The 19,249-nt window shown below is 43.5% G+C and overlaps 1 protein-coding gene across 1 annotated transcript in view; it reads left to right on the top strand.

Annotated features, from left to right (window-relative positions):
* Positions 1–19,249, top strand: part of WDTC1 (WD and tetratricopeptide repeats 1) — an 82,338-nt gene that overhangs the window by 18,109 nt on the left and 44,980 nt on the right. Inside the window, exons 2-3 of the mRNA XM_017856335.1 lie at positions 10,106–10,253; positions 12,269–12,352. Of these exons, the coding sequence (XP_017711824.1) occupies positions 10,206–10,253; positions 12,269–12,352 (132 nt within the window). The 5' untranslated portion in view covers positions 10,106–10,205. The remainder of the gene's footprint in view (positions 1–10,105; positions 10,254–12,268; positions 12,353–19,249) is intronic.

Here is a 19,249-nt window from a genome sequence, read left to right as displayed (position 1 = left end):
GAATTTAGAAAAAAATAATAATTAGCTGGGAATGGTGGCGCATGCCTGTAGTCCTAGCTACTTGGGAGTCTGAGGTAGGAAGAAGGGTTGTGTGAGCCCAGGAGTTCAAGGTTATAGTATGCTATGATTGCACCACTGTATAGTGGTGATAGAGTAAGACCCTGCCTCTATTAAAATCAAAACCTGCCAGGTGTGTCAGCCTGGCCACCATGGTGAAACCTCGTCTCTACTAAAAATACAAAAATTAGCTGGGTTTGGTGGGAGGCACCTGTAATCCCAGCTACTCGGGAGGCTGAGGCAGGAGAATTGCTTGAACCCGGGAGGCAGAGGCTACAGTGAGCCAAGATCATGCCACTGCACTCCAGCCTGGGCAATAGAGCAAGACTCTGTCTCAAAAATAAAAAAATAAACCTGCCAGGTGTGGTGGCTCATGCCTGTAATCCTAGCACTTTGGGAGGCTGAGATGGGAGGATTGCTTGAGCCCAGGAGTTGGAGACCAGCCTGGGCAGCATGGTGAGGTCATGTCTCTATAAAAAATTAGCTGGGCATGGTGGCACACACATGTGGGTCCCAGCTACTCAGGAGAGTGAGATGGCAGGATTACTTGAACTGGGGAGGTCTAGGCTAGAGTACAGTGATGCAGTGATTGCACCACTGCACTCCAGCCTAGGCGACTGAGCGAGATCCTGTCTCAAATAAGAAAAATAAAATTAAAAAACCTTTGTCCTCTAGCTAGAGAAAGTTTTTGTTGAGCTTTCATATTCTGCAGACAAATTATCCATTAATGTTATTAGAGCTTCAAGTATGCAAATCAGGGTATATTGTTAACTGTGCTCTTCTTAGAATGAAGAATACACATTAAAGGTTACTTGTGCCCAGGCGCATCTCAGCACTTTGGGAGGCTGAGGCAGGCAGATTACTTGAGGCCAGGCATTCGAGACCAGCCTGGGCAACATGGTGAAACCCTTTTTCTACAACAAATAACAAAAATTAGCCAGGCTCGGTGGTTCATGCCTGTAATCCCAGCTACTCGGGAGGCAGAGGCATGAGAATTGCTTGAACCCAGGAGGTGGAGGCTGCAGTGAGCTGAGATTGCACCACTACACTCCAGCCTGGGTGACAGAGTGAGACTCCGTCTCACAAAAAGAAAAAAGAAAAAGTTACTCGTGGTCTGCTACGGTCCCTGTGGTCCCTTTTTTCCATTATGGTTTTTCAAGTTGTCTTTCTTATTCTACTATGATGTGTTTAGTTCATTTCCCTCATTGTCATTTTTGTGCTTCTAAGATGTAGGAACAAATGAGTATAAAGAAGGTTTAACTTATTAATTCATGTTGTTCTTTCAGAATTTTTTTTTTTTTTGAGACGGAGTCTTGCTCTGTCAGCCAGGCTAGAGTGCAGTGGCTCAATCTCGACTCACTGCAAGCTCCGCCTCCCAGTTTCACGCCATTCTCCTGCCTCAGCCTCCTGAGTAGCTGGGACTACAGGCACCCACCACCATGTCCGGCTAATTTTTTGTATTTTTAGTAAAGATGGGGTTTTGCCATGTTAGCCAGGATGGTCTCAATCTCCTGACCTTGTGTTCCGCCTGCCTTGGCCTCCCAAAGTGCTGGGATTGTAGGTGTGAGCCACCGCGCCCAGCCTGAGTTCTTTCTGAATTTAGTGTCCTACCTATTTCTTTTGGTCCTTTGGTTACATTTCCCTTTTTTAGTCTCTTTATGGTACTCTGATTACAATGACCTTGTAGTCAGTGAAGGACAACTGTATTGCCTGTCTTTGTTTTTTGTTTCGTTTTGTTTTTTTTGAGACCGAATCTCACTCTGTCACCCAGTCTGGAGTGCAGTGGTATGATCTCTCCTCACTGCAACCTCCACCTCCTGGGTTCAAGTAATTCTCCTTCGGCCTCCCGAGTAGTTGGGACTACAGGCGCCCGACAGTACACCTGGCAAATTTTTGTATTTTTGGTAGAGACGAGGTTCCACCATGTTGGCCAGGCTGGTCTCGGACTCCTGACCTCAGGTGATCTACCTGCCTCGGCCTCCAAAAGTGCTGGGATTACAGGCGTGAGCCACCATGCCCGGCCTATTGTGTGTCTTTGAAGAGAAGTATCTGTGTTTGGCTTAGTCTCTGCTGTATTTCTTTTTCTTTCTTTCTCTTTCTCTCTCTTTCTTTCTTTCTTTCTTTCTTTCTTTCTTTCTTTCTTTCCTTTCTTTCTTTTCTTTCTTTTCTTTCTTTTCTTTCTTTTCTTTCTTTCTTTCTTTTTTTTTGAGACAGAGTCTCATTCTGTCATCCAGGCTGGAGTGCAGTGGTGCGATCTTGGCTCATTGCAACCTCCGCCTCCTGTGTTCAAGTGATTCTCCTGCCTCAGCCTCCCGAGTAGCTGGCACTACAGGTGCCTGCCACCACACCTGGCTAATTTTTTGTATTTTTAGTAGAGACAGTGTTTCACTGTGTTAGCGAGGATGGTCTCGATCTCCTGACTCATGATCTGCCCACCTTGGCCTCCCAAAGTGCTGGGATTACAGGCGTGAGCCACAGCGCCCAGCCTCCTCTCTGTTGCATTTCTTTTCTTCTTCTTCTTCTTCTTCTTCTTCTTCTTCTTCTTCTTCTTCTTCTTCTTCTTCTTCTTCTTTTTTTTTTTAAGAGACAAGGTCTTGCTGTGTTGTTTAGGCTGGTCTTGAAGTCCTGACCTCAAGAGATCTTCCCACCTCTGCCTCCCAAAATGCTAGGATTATAGATGTGAGCCACCACTTTCAGTCATCTGCTATATTTTCAAAGTTTATCACAGTGCCTGGCATAACAGGCATTGAAAATTTTATTTTATGAATTCTTTTTTTTTTTTTTTTTTTTTTTTTTTTTTTTGAGACGGAGTCTCGCTTTGTCACCTAAGCTGGAGTGCAGTGGTGCGATCTCGGCTCACTGCAAGCTCCGCCTCCCGGGTTCACGCCATTCTCCTGCTTCAGCCTCCAAGTAGCTGGGACTACAGGTGCGCACCACCACGCCCGGCTAATTTTTTGTATTTTTAGTAGAGACGGGGTTTCACCGTGTTAGCCGGGATGGTCTCGATCTCCTGACCTCATGATCCGCTCGCCTCAGCCTCCCAAAGTGCTGGGATTACAGGCGTGAGCCACCGCGCCCGGCCTATTTTATGAATTCTTAAAGTCACTAATTTCAGCCTTTTTGCCTCTTAGCAGAACTGAACATTATGTAATTTGCATGCTGCACCAGATAGAAATCCCCTTGATGTAGTCTTTTCTAGTGTTTAATCATATGTGTAACTTTATTGTGTCAATTCCAAATCTCTCATTCATGTCATTTTATAGTTGAGCTCAAAGCCCTCCTTAAAATAATGCTTTTAAAATTTGATCATGATTAAATCTTCTCATCCTCAGATAACTATTGATTTATTGATCTGATTATTTGTGTTTGAGAGACTTTTGGACTGAAGTGTGAAACTTGTTATGCTCCTTGGTAGATTTAAGGGTATTTCCTTCCTGATGTGAACCTTTTAAATAATCTCTACTTAGAAGTGTTTCCAGTTTAAAAAAAAAAAAAAGATTTTAAAATGAAGTGTTTCTAGTTATGTTTGTCTGCCTGTAAAAGTTTGTGGAAAGGCACTGAATCCCTATTTTTCTTGAGAGAAGAGAAGATAGGCACGCTCCAAGATGAGCTCTCTACCAGTATGCTATCATTTCTTCTCATGATGGGAGCAGAAATATTCACCAGAATGCTAACCAGGCCAGGCGTGGTAGCTCACGCCTGTAATCCCAGCACTTGGGGAATGGAGGCAGTTGGATCATTTGAGGTCAGGAGTTCAAGATCAGCCTGACCAACATGGCGAAACCCTATCTCTACAAAAAGTACATAAAAAAATAGCCAAATGTGGTGATGCACGCCTGTAATCTCAGCTACTTGGAAGGCTGAGGCATGAGAACCACTTGAACCTGAGAGGCAGTGGTTGCAGTGAGCTGAGATCACGCCACTACACTCCAGCATGGGTGATGGAGTGAGAGTCTATCTAAAAAAAAAAGAAAAGAAAAAAAATGCTAACTAGACATCAGTTGTATTTTGACTTTTTTTTTTTGAGATGGAGTTTTGCTGTATCATCCAGGGTGGAATGCAATGGTGCGATCTCGGCTCACTGCAACCTCTGCCTCCCGGGTGAAAATGATTCTCCTGCCTCAGCCTCCCCAGTAGCTGGGATTACAGGTGTGCACCACCACACCTGGCTAATTTTTTTGCATTTTTAGTAGAGACATGGTTTCACCATGTTGGCCAGGCTGGTCTTGAACTCCCGACCTCAGGTGATCTGCCTACCTTGGTCTCCCAAAGTGCTGAGATTACGGGCGTGAGCCACTGTGCCTAGCCAAATTTTGACATTTTGTTTTTTTTTTAAACCTGTCTATCAGTTTGATCCCAACTTCCATTTTACCATTTACCTGAATTGTGGTTTCCTGCTTGTCTGGTTTCTCTTTTCCCCCCAACTCTTGTTCCTTTTGGTATTTCCAAGCCACACACTAGTCTTAGCTAAAAACCCCTTGTCTTTGATACTGAGCTCTCTTAGTATGTGTATTTCATCTCATTATTCCTCCTTGTTATCACAGCACTTGGTGCTAGGTAAATACCCAGTTAATGTTTTAAGAAAATTAATGAATAAGTTATGGCAATTTAGTGGGCTCTTTTGGTGGGTTCTCATAGCGATCGCTATGCTAGGAAATTACTTACCATAGTTGTCAAGAGAATGGACTTTGGAATCACATGGCCCTGGGTTTGAGTTCGTGTTCCAGCTCCAGTTTTAGCTGTGTAACATTGTGAAAATTGTTGCATGTCTTATGAATATGTTTCCTTATATGTAAAATTGTGACAGTAAGAGCATCTACCCTATAAGCTTTTTTTAAGACAATTCAAGTGCAGTAGTGAAAAGAGGGGAAAGAGTAGAACAGGAGTTCAATCTATAACTGTGAATAATCAGTTGAGATAACTTGGTACCTTTGGACCAGCCCACAAAACTTTTTTCCTGAGGTGGAGTCTCGCTCTGTCGCCCAGGCTGGTGTGCAGTGGCGCGATCTCAGCTCCCTGCAACCTCTGCCTCCCAGGTTCAAGCGATTCTCCTGCCTCAGCCTCCTGAGTAGCTGGGATTACAGGCATGCTCCACCACATGCAGCTAATTTTTGTATTTTTAGTAGAGATGGGGTTTCACCATGTTGGCCGGGCTGGTCTCGAACTCCTGACATCAGTTGATCCGCCCATCTCAGCCTCCCAAAGTGCTGGGATTACAGGCGTGAACCACCGCACCCGGCCAAAACTTTTTGAAACACTCTTCTGTGGTCTTAGCACTCTCTCCGTGGAAGTGGTTTTCCCCCAGTTCTTTGCTGCTTCTTGACGTTCATGTTTCAGCCTAAATGTCGTCGTCTTGGAGAACCCCTCTATATCAGGCAGGATTTGTAGTTGTATGCAACGGAAACCAACTCTGGCTGATTACTGAAAAGATATTAACGAAATTCACAAAACATCAGGGAAGGTCATAGAGTCATGCTTGAAGAATGCTAGAACAAGAGAAACTGGGCAGCAGGCAGGACCCACAACCAAAAGCATTCATAGACTCAGCCTGATGAACACACTGTTGCCACCACTACTTACACAGCTAACACCACGTGCTGCACTGGACTTAATGGCCGCTGTGGCCACCCCTTGCCGCACTCCAGGTGGATTCTCTGTGGTCCTCTGACTCTGAGATACTAGATTCCAGTTCAAGGTTTAGGGGTGATGTGTCTGGTTGGCATAGCGTGTGCCATGTATCACACTGTAGCTGCAAGTGGCCTCAGAAAGAGAATCTCAGTCACCTTCTTTCTCACTTTATAGTGGTAAGGGGCTCTGCTTCCCACTAGACTCAGAAGGGGAATTCCAAAATATAAGAAGGGTTCAAATGCTGAGAAGCCAGAAAATTCGACAAATGTCCACTACAGTTTCTTTGACCTGAAGTCTAAAAGTAGCTCCCCAGTCATTGTCACTTCAGCTTGTGTTATTGTCATCATAGCACTTTCCACTGCTGGATATTTTCTTATTTTTATTTATTTCATTGTTTATTGTCTGTCCGCTCCTGCCAGAATGTCGGTACCATGAGAGCAAGGACATTGCCTGTTTTGCACATTGATACATCCCTTCATTCTGTGCCAGGAACAGCACCTGGCATATAGTAAAAGCTCCTTATGTTCATTTGTTGAATGAATGACTATAAAACCCTTAGCACAATGCCTGACACGTAGTAAGTGCTTAATACTTGACAACATATTTTTCTTAGCAAATAAAAACATTTATATTGTTAAAAGAAAAGCCTTTTGACTTACATTGTTTCATTTGACCTCCACAGCAGTCTTCCAAGGAAAAGGGTATTTAGGGGTAAGGAATGAGCCTTTTTCAGGTGAAGCGTACATAACCCTGTGAGTGGGTGTTCCAATGCATCCTATGCCTGTGAGTCACAGGTGTGAGTGCCTACTTGGAAAGATTAAAAGACTCAAGGCCACACAACTCTTTTTACTTAACACCAGATACACTCACTTCCTTGGTGTTATTTCCAATGTAATCCTCACCTCATATTCTTCGTGACTGTGGGGGAAATTATTGTTGTTTGGCTTGGACCAGTATATCACAAAGCAGAGTTATAGATGCCATTTCCGGCTAGTGTTTAGCTTACATTAATTTGTCCAAATTCACATTTTTAATTTGATGGCCAAAGACCCCTGCAAAAATCATCATGAAACTATAGTTGTCAACTGGTATTCCTGGTGTTCTTGATGCTTAACCTTAAAAATGCCAGCGACTGCCATATCTCCCTGGTAATGACACTAAGATGGCAATGCTGAATGGCTTCATGTTGTAAGGGAAGGTTCTTGCCTGTTTTGTTTGTTTGTTTGTTTTTTCTTTTTGAGAGTCTTGCTCTGTCGCCCAGGCTGGAGTGCAGTAGTACAGACTAGGCTCACTGCAACCTCCGCCTCCCGGGTACAAGTGATTCTCCTGCCTCAGCCTCCTGAGTAGCTGGGACTACAGGCATGTGCCACCACACGTGGCTAATTTTTGTGTTTTTAGTAGAGACGGGGTTTCACCATATTGGCCAGGCTGGTCTCAAACTCCTGACCTCATGATCCACCCATCTCAGCCTCCCAGAGTGCTGAGATTACAGGCATAAGCCACCGTGCCTGGCAGTTCTTGTCTTTTTAAGAGCTTATGATCCTGCCAAGCACGGTGTCTCATGCCTGTAAATCCCAGCACTTTGGGAGGCCGAGGTGGGAGAGTTGCTTGAGCCCAGGAATTCAAGACAGCCTGGGCAACATAATGAGGCCCCATCTCAATTTAAAAAAGAAAAAATGGCCGGGCACGGTGGCTCACACCTGTAATCTCAGCGCTTTCGGAGGCTGAGGCGGGCGGATCACCTGAGGTTGGGAGTTTGAGATCACGTGGTGAAACCCTGCCTCTGCTAAAAATACAAAAATTAGCCTGGCTTGGTGGCAGGTGCCTGTAGTCCCAGCTACTTGGGAAGCTGAGGCATGAGAATCACTTGAATCCGGGAGGCAGAGGTTGCAGTGAACCGAGATCGTGTCCCTGCACTCCAGCCTGAGCAACAGAGCAAGACTCTGCCAAAAAAAAAAAGAAAAGAAAAGGAAGGAAAGAAAAAGGAAGGGAGGGAGGGAGGGAAGGAAGGAAGGAAAGAATGGAAGGAAATAAAGGAAAGAAAGAGCTTGTTATCCCAAAATTGATCATGGAGACATTAGCCCCAAAGAACTCGGGCTGAATGAGAACATCTAATTTGGCAGCAAGTTTTTTTTTTTATTGTCCTACTGCATGCCTAGCACTAAAGGAAAACAAGATCTGCAATAACATAATGTTTAGGTGTCGAGTTTTCTTTTGTGGTTAAATGACAGAGGAAAGGAAGGAGCCTGCTCACAGATCAGGTGAAAAATGTGATTTCAGGAGGGTGTGCTAGGAATCTGCAGAAGGCCAACTGGTGAGGGACTGAAAAGTAGCCTTGTGAAGTCCTAATGACTGGCACGGTTGGCAGAGAGAACTGGTGGAGAGCCATCTTCCGAGTGCAAAGGGCCATCATTGGGAAGAAAGACTAAACTTCTGAGTGGCTTCAGAGGTGGAACCTGGACTAAAAGGTGAAAATGACAGGAGGCAGAACTTTCCTTGAAAGTCTAGTATTTTTAAATCTGATTACAAAATTAGTGTGTTTTTATAGAACAATTTTGAAAATATTAAAAGTAGAAAAGTCATATCATTACCCAAAGAGAACTATTGTTTTTTTTCTATTATTTTACTTATTTTTCATTTGTTTAGAGACAGGGTCTTGTTCTGTCACCCAGGCAGGAGTGCAGTGGTGTCATCATAGCTCACTGCAGCCTCAAACCCCCAGGCTCAAGTGATCTTCCCACCTCAGCCTCCTGAGTAGCTGGGACTACAGACGCATGCCACCATATCCAACTTTTTTTTTTTTTTTTAATGTAGATAAGGTCTCACTTTGCTGCCCAGACTGGTCTCTAATACCTGGCTTCAAGCAGTCCTCCCACCTCAACCTCCTAAAGTGCTGGGATTACAGGCTTGAGCCACTGTGCCAAGCCATATTTTGAATTTTCTTATGATAAAATTGTTGTTCTTTTTTAGAGACAGAGTCTCGCTATATTGCCCAAGCAGGACTTGAACTCCTGGGCTCAAGTGATTCTCCTGTCTCAGCCTCCTGAGTAGTTGGGACTATAGGTGCACAGCAGTGCACCACCACACCTGACTTTTCTTTTTCTTGTGACAAATCCTCAGAAATAGGATTGCTTATTATTTTTAACAATCAGAGTTGTATAACACAGGAATAGGTTGCTTCAACAAGTGGTAAGGCTAGGCCAGCACAGTGGCTCATACCTGTAATCCCAGCACTTTGGAAAGCTGAGGTAGACAGATCTCTTGAGCCTGGAATTTCAATACCAGCTTCAGCAAGATGGCGAGATTTCATCTCTACAAAAAAGAAAGAAAGAGAAAAACTTAGCTGGGAGGGGTGGTGTGCACCTGTGATCTCAGCTACTCAGGAGGCTGAGATGAGAGGATCACTTGAGCCTTGGAAGTTGAGGCTACAGTGAGCCATGATCATGCCACTGCACTGCAGCCTGGGTGACAGAGTGAGACCCTGTCTCAAAAAAGGAAAAAAAGAGGAGTGAAACTAAAAGCCTACCTACCAGGATGTTTTTTTGTTTTGTTTTGTTTTTTGTTTTTTCAGTTTTTTGTTTTTTTGAGACAGAGTCTTGCTCTGTCATTCAGGCTGGAGTGCAGTGGCGCAATCTCGGCTCATTGCAAGCTCCGCCTCCCAGGTTCATGCCATTTTCCTGCTTTAGCCTCCCGAGTAGCTGGAACTACAGGCACCCACCACCACGCCCAGCTATTTTTTTGTATTTTTGGTAGAGATGGGGTTTCACCATGTTAGCCAAGATGGTCTCGATCTCCTGATCTCGTGATCCGCCCACCGCAGCCTCCCAAAGTGCTGGGATTACAGGCATGAGCCACCGCGCCCAGCCCTACCAGGATGTTAAAGAAGGATTTCTTTGTTAGGTTGGGTCTTGGACATGGTCACCATTACATTTCCTTTACACTGTTTGATTCTGTGAATCTGTTAGAGGCTTGAGAGTTCTGTCTGTGATACTGATTTGGTTTTGGGAAGAGCCAAGCTGAGGATCAGAGATTTGAAGCATAACTAAAAGTTCAGATGAGCTGCCACAGATGCCTACTGAGCAAGTGAAACTTGATGTCTTTCTGGCTTTGCCTTGTTCTAACTTTAAGGATATGCTACCATCATCCTTCATACTTACACCCAACCTGCCATTTTCTGATGAAGTGTAACATATTCCTTCCATGTTTGTTTCAGTGGTTTTTGGGACTGTGCTACTGTTCTCTCCACTGACTTCACTCATTCCAGAGGTTTTTCAACACTATGGAGCAGGGCCAGCCCACCGTGCCGCAAATGACAGGCAATGGCCAGTTCACTGGGTGGGCTGTTTTAGGGGTGGAATTAGGTCCTGGGAGCCACCTTATTATTCCATCCTCCAAAGTTTGATGATTTTTTTTTCCCCAGGTAATTAAATGTGTATTTTGTGGACCTGGGCTTGGCTGGAATGCTCAGGAGTCCTGAAGATCCTTTTATAGCTACCTTCTGTTGAACCCATTAAGAAAAGATGGCAAAAGTCAACATAACTAGAGACCTCATCCGTAGGCAGATCAAGGTAAGCAGCCCAGACTTCTGAACCAGATCATGAGATCCTTTCTTTCCCACGGATTGATTTTACAGGTGAAAAAACTGAAATCTACAGTCTGTGACTTGCCAAAAGTCACATAGCTAGTTAGTGGCAGACCCAGGACTAGAATCAAGGTCTCTTCCTCTCCATCTTGTGTTGTCTAAGAACGTGGATTTCATGGAGACTCTGTCCACATACTTATGCCTGGGCTGCTGAGATTAATGCAGGCTGGCGAGGGAGGGGAGCTGTCAATGTGTTGTGCAGATACATACACATTCTTGTGTTGGGCAGGTGGTGCACAAGAGTAAATATAACTTCTTCATGTTGCTCCAGCTGCCGAGTTGTATATGTAAGAGATCCTGGGAGAGCATTAGTCCCAGTTCAGCTTGTATTCTCTCTGAGGCTCTCCTGTGCTAAAGCCTGTCCTCTGCAGTTTATATGTAGAAGACACTCTGATACCTGTGAGATGAATGGATGACTGGGCAGTCAAGTTCAGTTAGTGAAGTAGCCCCAGGCTTTGTCAGGGACACCCTCAGTAAAGGAGCCATAGAGATTTAATGGAATACATTAAACCAAGGCATGATGTGCTCCAGCTCTGGTAAGAATCCCCAGCTGGAGTCAGGAGCTTCATCTCACCACTGCCCTAATTAACTAACTATAGGTCTTTAGTCATTTTACCTCCTGTGCCTCAGTTTTATGTTGTTAAATGATAATAATGGCTGTCTGCTTGGAGACTGACCTTGAGAAAGTTCTTTGACAAGTGCTAAAAAGTACTAAAAAAAATTTTTTTTTTTTTTGAGACGTTGGGACGCTCTGTTACCCAGGCTGGGTTGCAGAGGTATGATCTCGGCTCACTGCAACCTCCGCCTCCCAGGTTCAAGCAATTCTGTTGCCTCAGCCTCCCAAGTAGCTGGGACTACAGGCACGTGTCACCATGTCCAGCTAATTTTTTGTATTTTTAGTAGAGACGGGGTTTCACCATGTTAGTCAGGGTGGTCTTGATCTCCTGACCTCGTGATCCACCCGCCTTGGCCTCCCAAAGTGCTGGGATTACAGGTGTGAGCCACTATGCCTGGCCTAAACAGATTTTTAACTAAAAAATTTTTTAAAAATCAAGTGGCATGCAGTATAAGCTGTGGTCACCATTTAGAAGGATTGAGTATGTGCCTCTACATGAGTCATGTACTTGGTGTATTTGTGTATTTTTCCCTGCATCCCTAGATCGCTTTTCTCATTTTATTTTATTTTTTGAGACAGAGTTTTGCTCTTGTTGCCCAGGCGGGAGTGCAATGGCATGATCTTGGCTTACTGCAACCTCCACCTCCCAGGTTCAAGTGATTCTCCTGCCTCAGCCTCCCGAGTAGCTGGGATTACAGGCGCGTGCCACCATGCCTGGCTAATTTTGTATTTTTAGTAGAGATGGGGTTACACCATGTTGGCCAGGCTGGTCTTGAATTCCTGACCTCAGGTGATCTGCCCTCCTTGGCTCCCAAAGTACTGGGATTACAGGCATGAACCACCATGCCCAGCCCCTGAATCCTTTTAGCTTTGTCCATTTGTGGGAGTTTTTTGTGTGTGATTTCATTAGACTGAGTAGTCCTCAAAGACAGGGGCCATTTCCTAGAGGCACGGAATCAGCAGGGTTTTTTTTTCCCTTTGTGTGCAATGTGTGTCCTAAAGATGATTCCTACCCTGTTCATCCTAAATATGGAACTGTTCCCCATTGTTGTTTCTAATTTTTCTTCTCTCCTTTTAAAATTTTTTGCTTTCTTAAAAAAAAAAAAAAACTGAACAGCACCACTTACTGCTTAATTATATACTACTTACTATCTTCTATTCTTCTTTAATCCTTGTCCAAGAATAATACAAAGTCCTGTAGGCCAGTTCCTTATTGTCTTCTTTAGCTCCTATGGTGCCCAGGAAAGGGCTGGATATATAATAGGCACATAATAAATCATATTTAATTGAATCGATGAAATCAAGAATTTGTTTCTGTCCGCTAGGAGCGGGGTGCCCTGAGTTTTGAGCGGCGCTATCATGTCACTGACCCCTTTATCCGGCGGCTGGGCCTGGAAGCAGAACTGCAGGTAAGAGATCCAGTTTACACCCTAGATGCAGATGACCTGCTGTCCATTCTCTGCCTGCAGAAATCCTCTTGGCCTTATCAAGGCATAAACAAGTGTTTCTCTGCAGGCCATATCTGACGGTTACTTCTCCTTCAATAGACAACTAAATCTGAATCAAGATCAGCTATTGACATAGTCACGTATAAATTATTTTTTTGGACATATTATTTGCTTTGTGCTTTAAAAAAGTTTGTTCAATTTCATACCACTATTTTTACTATTGGCTTGGGCAGTGAATACAGATTCCTACCTGTATACAGTAATATAGAATTTACAGTGTTTTCATATACATATACATATGCACATAATGTATTATATGCACACACACACAAACATACACACTTTCTTATTTTAGCATCAAAGCACTGCTATGGGGATGTAGACTGAGAATAGGTATTTTTAAAAAATGACTGGCTCATGCCTGTATTTGCAGCACTTTGGGAGGTCAAAGAGGATGGATCACTTGAGGTCAGGAGTTTGAGACCAGCCTGGCCAACATGGTGAAATACCAACTTTACTAAAAATACAAAATTAGCCAGGCATGGTGGTGCATGCCTGTAATCCCAGCTATTCGGGAGGCTAAGGCATGAGAATTGCTTAAACCCAGGAGGCGGAAGTTGCAGTGAACCAAGATAGTGCCACTGCACTCTAGCCTGGATGACAGAGCAAGACTCTTTCTCAAAAAAGAAAAAAATAAAAGAAAGCCAGGTTCAATGACACATGCCTATAGTCCCAGCTATTTGGGAGGCTGAGACAGGAGGATTGCTTGAGCCCAGGAGTTCAAGTCCAGGCCTGAGCAATATAGCAAGACCTCGTCTCTAAAAATTAAAATAAAATAATAAAATGTTAAAAAAAAAAAAAGCCAAAACCAAAACACTTGTTCAAGTTTGTCCTGTCCAGTCCATGGATAGGCCAGACCTTTGGTCCAGAAATTCAGCTTTTTCATTGTGTCTGACATAGAGACTCCATAATGTTAGTTCCATTCTCTTTTCTTCCTCAGCATCATGTGTTTTGTGTTTTGTGGGTCTTTTTTGTTTTGTTTTTTTTGTTTGTTTTTTTGTTTGTTTTTGGTAGAGTTGGGGTCTTGCTGTGTTGCCCAAGCTGATCTCCAATTCCTGACCTCAAACAGTTCTCCCACCTTGGTCTCCCAAAGTGCTGGGAATACAGGCGTGAGCCACCTCACCCAGCCAAGATCACATTTTGAATCTAATTTTTTTTTTTTTTTGAAACAGTGTCTTGTATTGTTGCCCAGGCTGGAATGCAGTGGTGCCATCTTGGCTCACTACAGCCTCAATTTCCCAGGCTCAAGTGATCCTCCTGCCTCAGCCCCCTGAATAGCTGGGATTACAGATACATGCCACCATCCAGCTAATTTTTGTATTTTTTTGTAGAGACAGGGTTTCACCATGTTGCCGAGGCTGGTCTCAAACTCGCGAGCTCAAGCCATTCACCCGCCTCAAATGCCCAAAGTGCTTGGATTACACGTGTGAACTACTGTGCCTAGCCCACATTGTAATCTTTTTTTTTTTTTTTTTTTTGAGATGGAGTCTCGCTGTGTCTCCCAGGCTGGAGTGCAGTGGCCGATCTCAGCTCACTGCAAGCTCCGCCTCCCGGGTTTACGCCATTCTCCTGCCTCAGCCTCCCGAGTAGCTGGGACTACAGGCGCCCGCCACCTCGCCCGGCTACTTTTTTTTGTATTTTTTAGTAGAGACGGGGTTTCACCGTGTTAGCCAGGATGGTCTCGATCTCCTGACCTCGTGATCCGCCCGTCTCGGCCTCCCAAAGTGCTGGGATTACAGGCTTGAGCCACCGTGCCCGGCCACCACATTGTAATCTTTAAGAACTTAGTACTTGTTGAGTTTTGGCATAGTATCAAAGAGAGATATACACAGTTATCTAAAAAGGCTATTCAAATATTCCTTCCAATTCCAGCTTCTTTGTGAGGCTGGATTTTTTTTCATATACTTCAACCAAAAATGACATTGCAGTGGGCTGAATATAAGAGCAGATGAGAATCTACTGGTCTTCCATTAAACTATATGTTAAAGAAGTTTGCAAAAATGTAAAACAACACCAGTCTTCTCATTAAATTCTTTGCCTTGGAAAATACGGTTATTTCATTTAAAATGTGTTTTTTATTGTTGTTTTTTAGCGAATTAATAATATGCCAGCCTGGGCAACATAGCAAGACCTTGTCTCTACTAAAAATTTTTTAAAAAATGAATTAGCCAAGCATGGTGGTGTGTACTTGGCCCAACTATTTAGGAGGCTAAAATGGGAAGATCACTTGGGCCTAGGAGGTTAAGGCTGCAGTGAGCTGTGATTGTGCCACTGCACTCCAGCCTGGGTGACAGAGTGAGACCCTGTTTAAAAATAAAAAAAAATTGCTGGGCTCAGTGGCTCACACCTGTAATCCCAGCACTTAGGGAGGCTGAGACGAGCAGATCACCTGAGGTCAGGAGTTCAAGACCAGCCTGCCCAACATGGAGAAACCCCAGCTCTACAAAAAATACAAAAAATTGGCGGCGCGGTGCTCAAGCCTGTAATCCCAGCACTTTGGGAGGCCGAGACGGGCGGATCATGAGTCAGGAGATCGAGGACCATCCTGGCTAATACGTGAAAACCCCGTCTCTACTAAAAAATACAAAACTAGGCCGGCGATGAGGCGAGCGCCTGTAGTCCAGCTACTCGGGAGGCTGAGACAGGAGAATGCATGAACCCGGAGAGGGCGGGACTTGCAGGAGCTGAGATCCGGCCACTGCAACCCAGCCTCTGGGTGGCAGAGCAGACTCGTCTCAAAAAAAAAAAAAAAAAAAAAAAAAAAAAATACAAAAATTACAATTAGTTGGCTGTGGTTGTGCATGCCCGTAATCCTAGCAACTTGGGAGGCTGAAGCAGGAGAATCGCTTGAACCCTGGAGGCGGAGGTTGCAGTGAGCCAAGATCATGCCATTGCACTCCAGGCCTGGGCAACAAGCATAAAACTCCATCTCAGAAAAAAAAAAAATTGTTTTAATTTCTAATATGATAAATATTGACAGATATCACCCATATAAACAAAAGCTCTTGGGAATCCTCAATAATTTTTAATAGTGTAAAGGGGTCCTGAAACTAAAAATTTTAAGAACTATCGCTCTATGGAGCCATGGAATGGGATGCCTGAATAATATTGCCTGGGGAAAAAGTAGGAGGAGCAAGAAGAGGGTCCAGGACCAAGAACCTACGTGTTTCAGCATTTAGAGAGTACCTGCTTTTCCTCTTCCTCTACCAATTGAAGATAGAAAGAATAGCCATAGAGGTTTGAGGATAACATGGTATCATGGTAGCCAAGGAGAAGAGAAAGCTCGACTGTGTTGATTTTTACAGTCTAACTCTCAAAAAGCCATCTGTTTTCCTCCTTCCTGGTTTGGAGTTGGAGGGAATACTATTTGCATTACCCCAAATAGTAATGAAAATACCTCTATAAGCAATGTGAACTTGGAGAAGTCCTTTAACTTCTAAAGGCCATTTCTTCATCTGTAAAGTAATGTCTCTTACTTGTAAGTAAGTAAATTTGTGTAAAGTACCTAGCACAGTGTCCAGTATATTGTGTAAGTCCATGGCATACAACAAACATTAGCTGCTATTATTGTTGTTATTTATGGAAAGCTCTTAAAGTTTTCCAAGATGCCAGTCCCAAGATGCTGATTTGATGGCATCTAGCTATTTAAAACTTCTTCAGTCATTTCCTTCCCTGTTTTATTTCCGTCATTGTCACATATGGACTTCATGTTAGTCAATAATAGATTGTCTTTGGCATTCAGAAAAGATGATTAGTGTGAGGTAAGGGTGGGATAAGAGGGAAAATCAACAGTAAAAGCTCCTGCCTTTTGGTGGTTACTGGTTATGATGTTTTCTTTATGATCTGGTCAAAACATTTTTTTCTGGGTTTTCCAATTTTCTACTCTGTATGCTTTTGAAAAATGCAAAGGGAAGCTGAAAGAGAACTATTATGACATAGTGTCAAACATTTAGTAGATGCTCAATAAAAACCTGTTGGTGTGATTGACTTTTTTGATTTTCCACATTAGAGGTAGCTTTCATAACCTTATCCCTATTCAGCCATGCGATTTCTCTAGCTTCCGCCTTAATATTCTGGTCTGATTTTTACTTTTTGACTTTATAGTTTACATTTTATGTCCGTTTAAAATTCAGACTTTAGCTAGTCTTGATATTTGTTACCCTTCCTGTATGTTAATAGAATGTGTACCTACAGAACTGACTGTTTAAAAAGCCTCCAAGTTAACTTGGATTACTTTCTTTTTTTTTTTTTTTTTTTGGCAACAGGGCCTCACACTGTCGCCCAGGCTGTAGTGCAGTGGCTGATCTCAGCTCAGTGTAACCTCTGCCTCCTGGGCTGAAGCAGTTCTCATGCCTCAGCTTCCTGAGTAGCTGGGATTACAGGCATGTGCCACCACACCCAGCTAAATTTTTTATTTTGCTAGAGATGGAGTTTCGCCAAGTTGGCCAGGCTGGTCTCAAACTCCTGTCCTCAAGTGATCCACTCACCTTATTTTTTAATAGGTCAACATTCATATGGTTCAAATTCAAAAGTTTAAAAAGTCATCTCCTGATTATTTTTCCCAGCTACCTAATCCATTTACGTGGAATCAACTAATATAATCAGTTTTAGTATCCTTTCAGAGGAATTTTATGCATAAAATTCTTAACTTTTCTCACAAATGTTAGCCTAACATATTTACTGTTTCAGTAAGAAAATCAACAGCTTACTAAAAAAAAGGTCTAAAACAAGTATCTTTAAAAAGATACTTCCATAATTTTGCCATATTCATATATAAGATATTTCTAATTTCTGATTCTTTCATGGTTCAGAGTGTTCTGTTGTGTATGTGGACCCATAATTTACTTAAATTGTCCATACCAATAGACATGTAGATTACTTCTAATTTTTTGCATGTACAGGGTCATTCCTTATGACATCATTTGGCACATGCAGTTATATCTCTATCAGATGAATATCTGGGGTGGAATTTATAGGTCAGAGGATATATGCATCTGTTATTTTGATAAATATTACCAAAATTGCCTTCCATGGTGTTTGTACCAACTTTTATTCCTATCATATTCCTTCACTCTTATCTCAAACATAATGCTCAACAAATATTCTCTCTCAAACCCCAATGTGTTCATCATCATTTTGAGAAATTTCACAGGTGAGGCATGGTGGCTCACTCCTGTAATCTCAGTAATTTATGAGGCCATGGCAGGCGGATCACTTGAGCTCAGGAGTTTGAGACCAGCCTGGGCAACATGGCAAGACCCCTGTCTCTATACCATCAAAAATGAAAACATAAAAAAAGAGAGATTTCACAGATGAGTGCAGAATGATAGGCCAGAGAGATCACAGATTGGCTTTCAAGATACTTTTATTTTATCTTTTAATTTTATTTTTTAATTTTTGTTTGTTTGTTTGTTTTGTGTTTTTTTTTTTGAGATGGAGTCTCGCCCTGTCACCTAGGCTGGAGTGCAGTGACGCGATCTTGGCTCACTGCACCCTCCGCCTCCCAGGTTCAAGTGATTCTCCTGCCTCAGCCTTCCGAGTAGCTGGGATTACAGGCACATACCTCCATGCCTGGCTAAGTTTTGTATTTTTAGTAGAGATGGGGTTTCACAGTGTTGGTCAGGGTGGTCTCGAACTCCTGACCTTGTGATTCACCCATCTCAGCCTCCCAACTGCTGGGATTACAGGCGTGAGCCAAGCCCAGCCAATTTTTTAGTTCTTTTGAGACAGAGTCTCACTCTGTCACTCAGGCTGGAGTGCAGTGGCGCATTCTTGGCTCACTGCAACCTTTGCCTCCTGGGTTCAAGTGATTCTCCTGCCTCAGCCCCCCAAGTAACTGGGACTATAGGTGCATGCCACCACACCCGGCTAATTTTTGTAGTTTTAGTAGAGATGGAGTTTCACTATGTTGGCTAGGCTGGTCTTGAACTCCTGACCTCAGGTGGTCCACCTTCCTCAGCCTCCCAAAGTGCTGGGATTACAGGCGTGAGCCACTGTGCCCAGCCCAAGATACTTTTTAAAATGAAAAATGTAGGCTCGGTGCAGTGGCTTATGCCTATAAATTCCAACACTTTGGGAGGCTGAGATGAGAGGATGGGGAGTCCAGAAAGGAGTTCAAGACCAGCCTGGGTAACATAAGGAGGCCCTGTTTCTCCAAAAAAAAAAAAAAAAAAAATCAGCCAGGTGTGGAGGCACACGCCTATAGTCTCAGCTACTTGGGAGGCTGAGGCAGTAGGATCACTTGAGCCCAGGAGGTTGAGGCTGCAGTGAGCCATGATCACACTACTGCACTCCAACTTGGGCAACAGAGTGGGACTGCCTCGAAAAAAAAAGTACAAAACAATAAATATGTTAGGCTAACATATGAGTGTGGCAAGAGAGAATAGAGAATACTCAATTCAAGAGAACAATTAGTCAGAGTTCAAGTGGAAGAGGGATGAGAAATGAGATTGGTGAGGTGAGTGTGGATGGGCTATTTGTAATGAAGGATATTGTAAGCTACATGGAAGACTATGGACAATGGAGAGCCACTGAATGGTTTTTACCATAAGAGCAACATGATCAGAGTTATGCTTTTTTGTTTATTTGTTTGTTTGTGAGATGGAGTCTTGCTCTGTCACCCAGGCTAGAGTGCAGTGGCACGATCTTGGCTTACTGCAACCTCCGCCTCCCGGGTTCAAGCAATTCTGCCTCAGCCTCCTGAGTAGCTGGGACTATAGGTGTGCACCACCACTCCTGACTAATTTTTGTATTTTTAATAGAGATGGGGTTTCACCATATGGGCCAGGCTGGTCTCAA

The sequence above is a fragment of the Rhinopithecus bieti genome, unplaced genomic scaffold (genome assembly GCF_001698545.2).
Source record: "Rhinopithecus bieti isolate Rb0 unplaced genomic scaffold, ASM169854v2 scaffold_41082, whole genome shotgun sequence".
Classification (NCBI taxonomy): Eukaryota; Metazoa; Chordata; class Mammalia; order Primates; family Cercopithecidae; genus Rhinopithecus; species Rhinopithecus bieti.
This window is presented reverse-complemented; position numbering and strand designations above follow the sequence as displayed.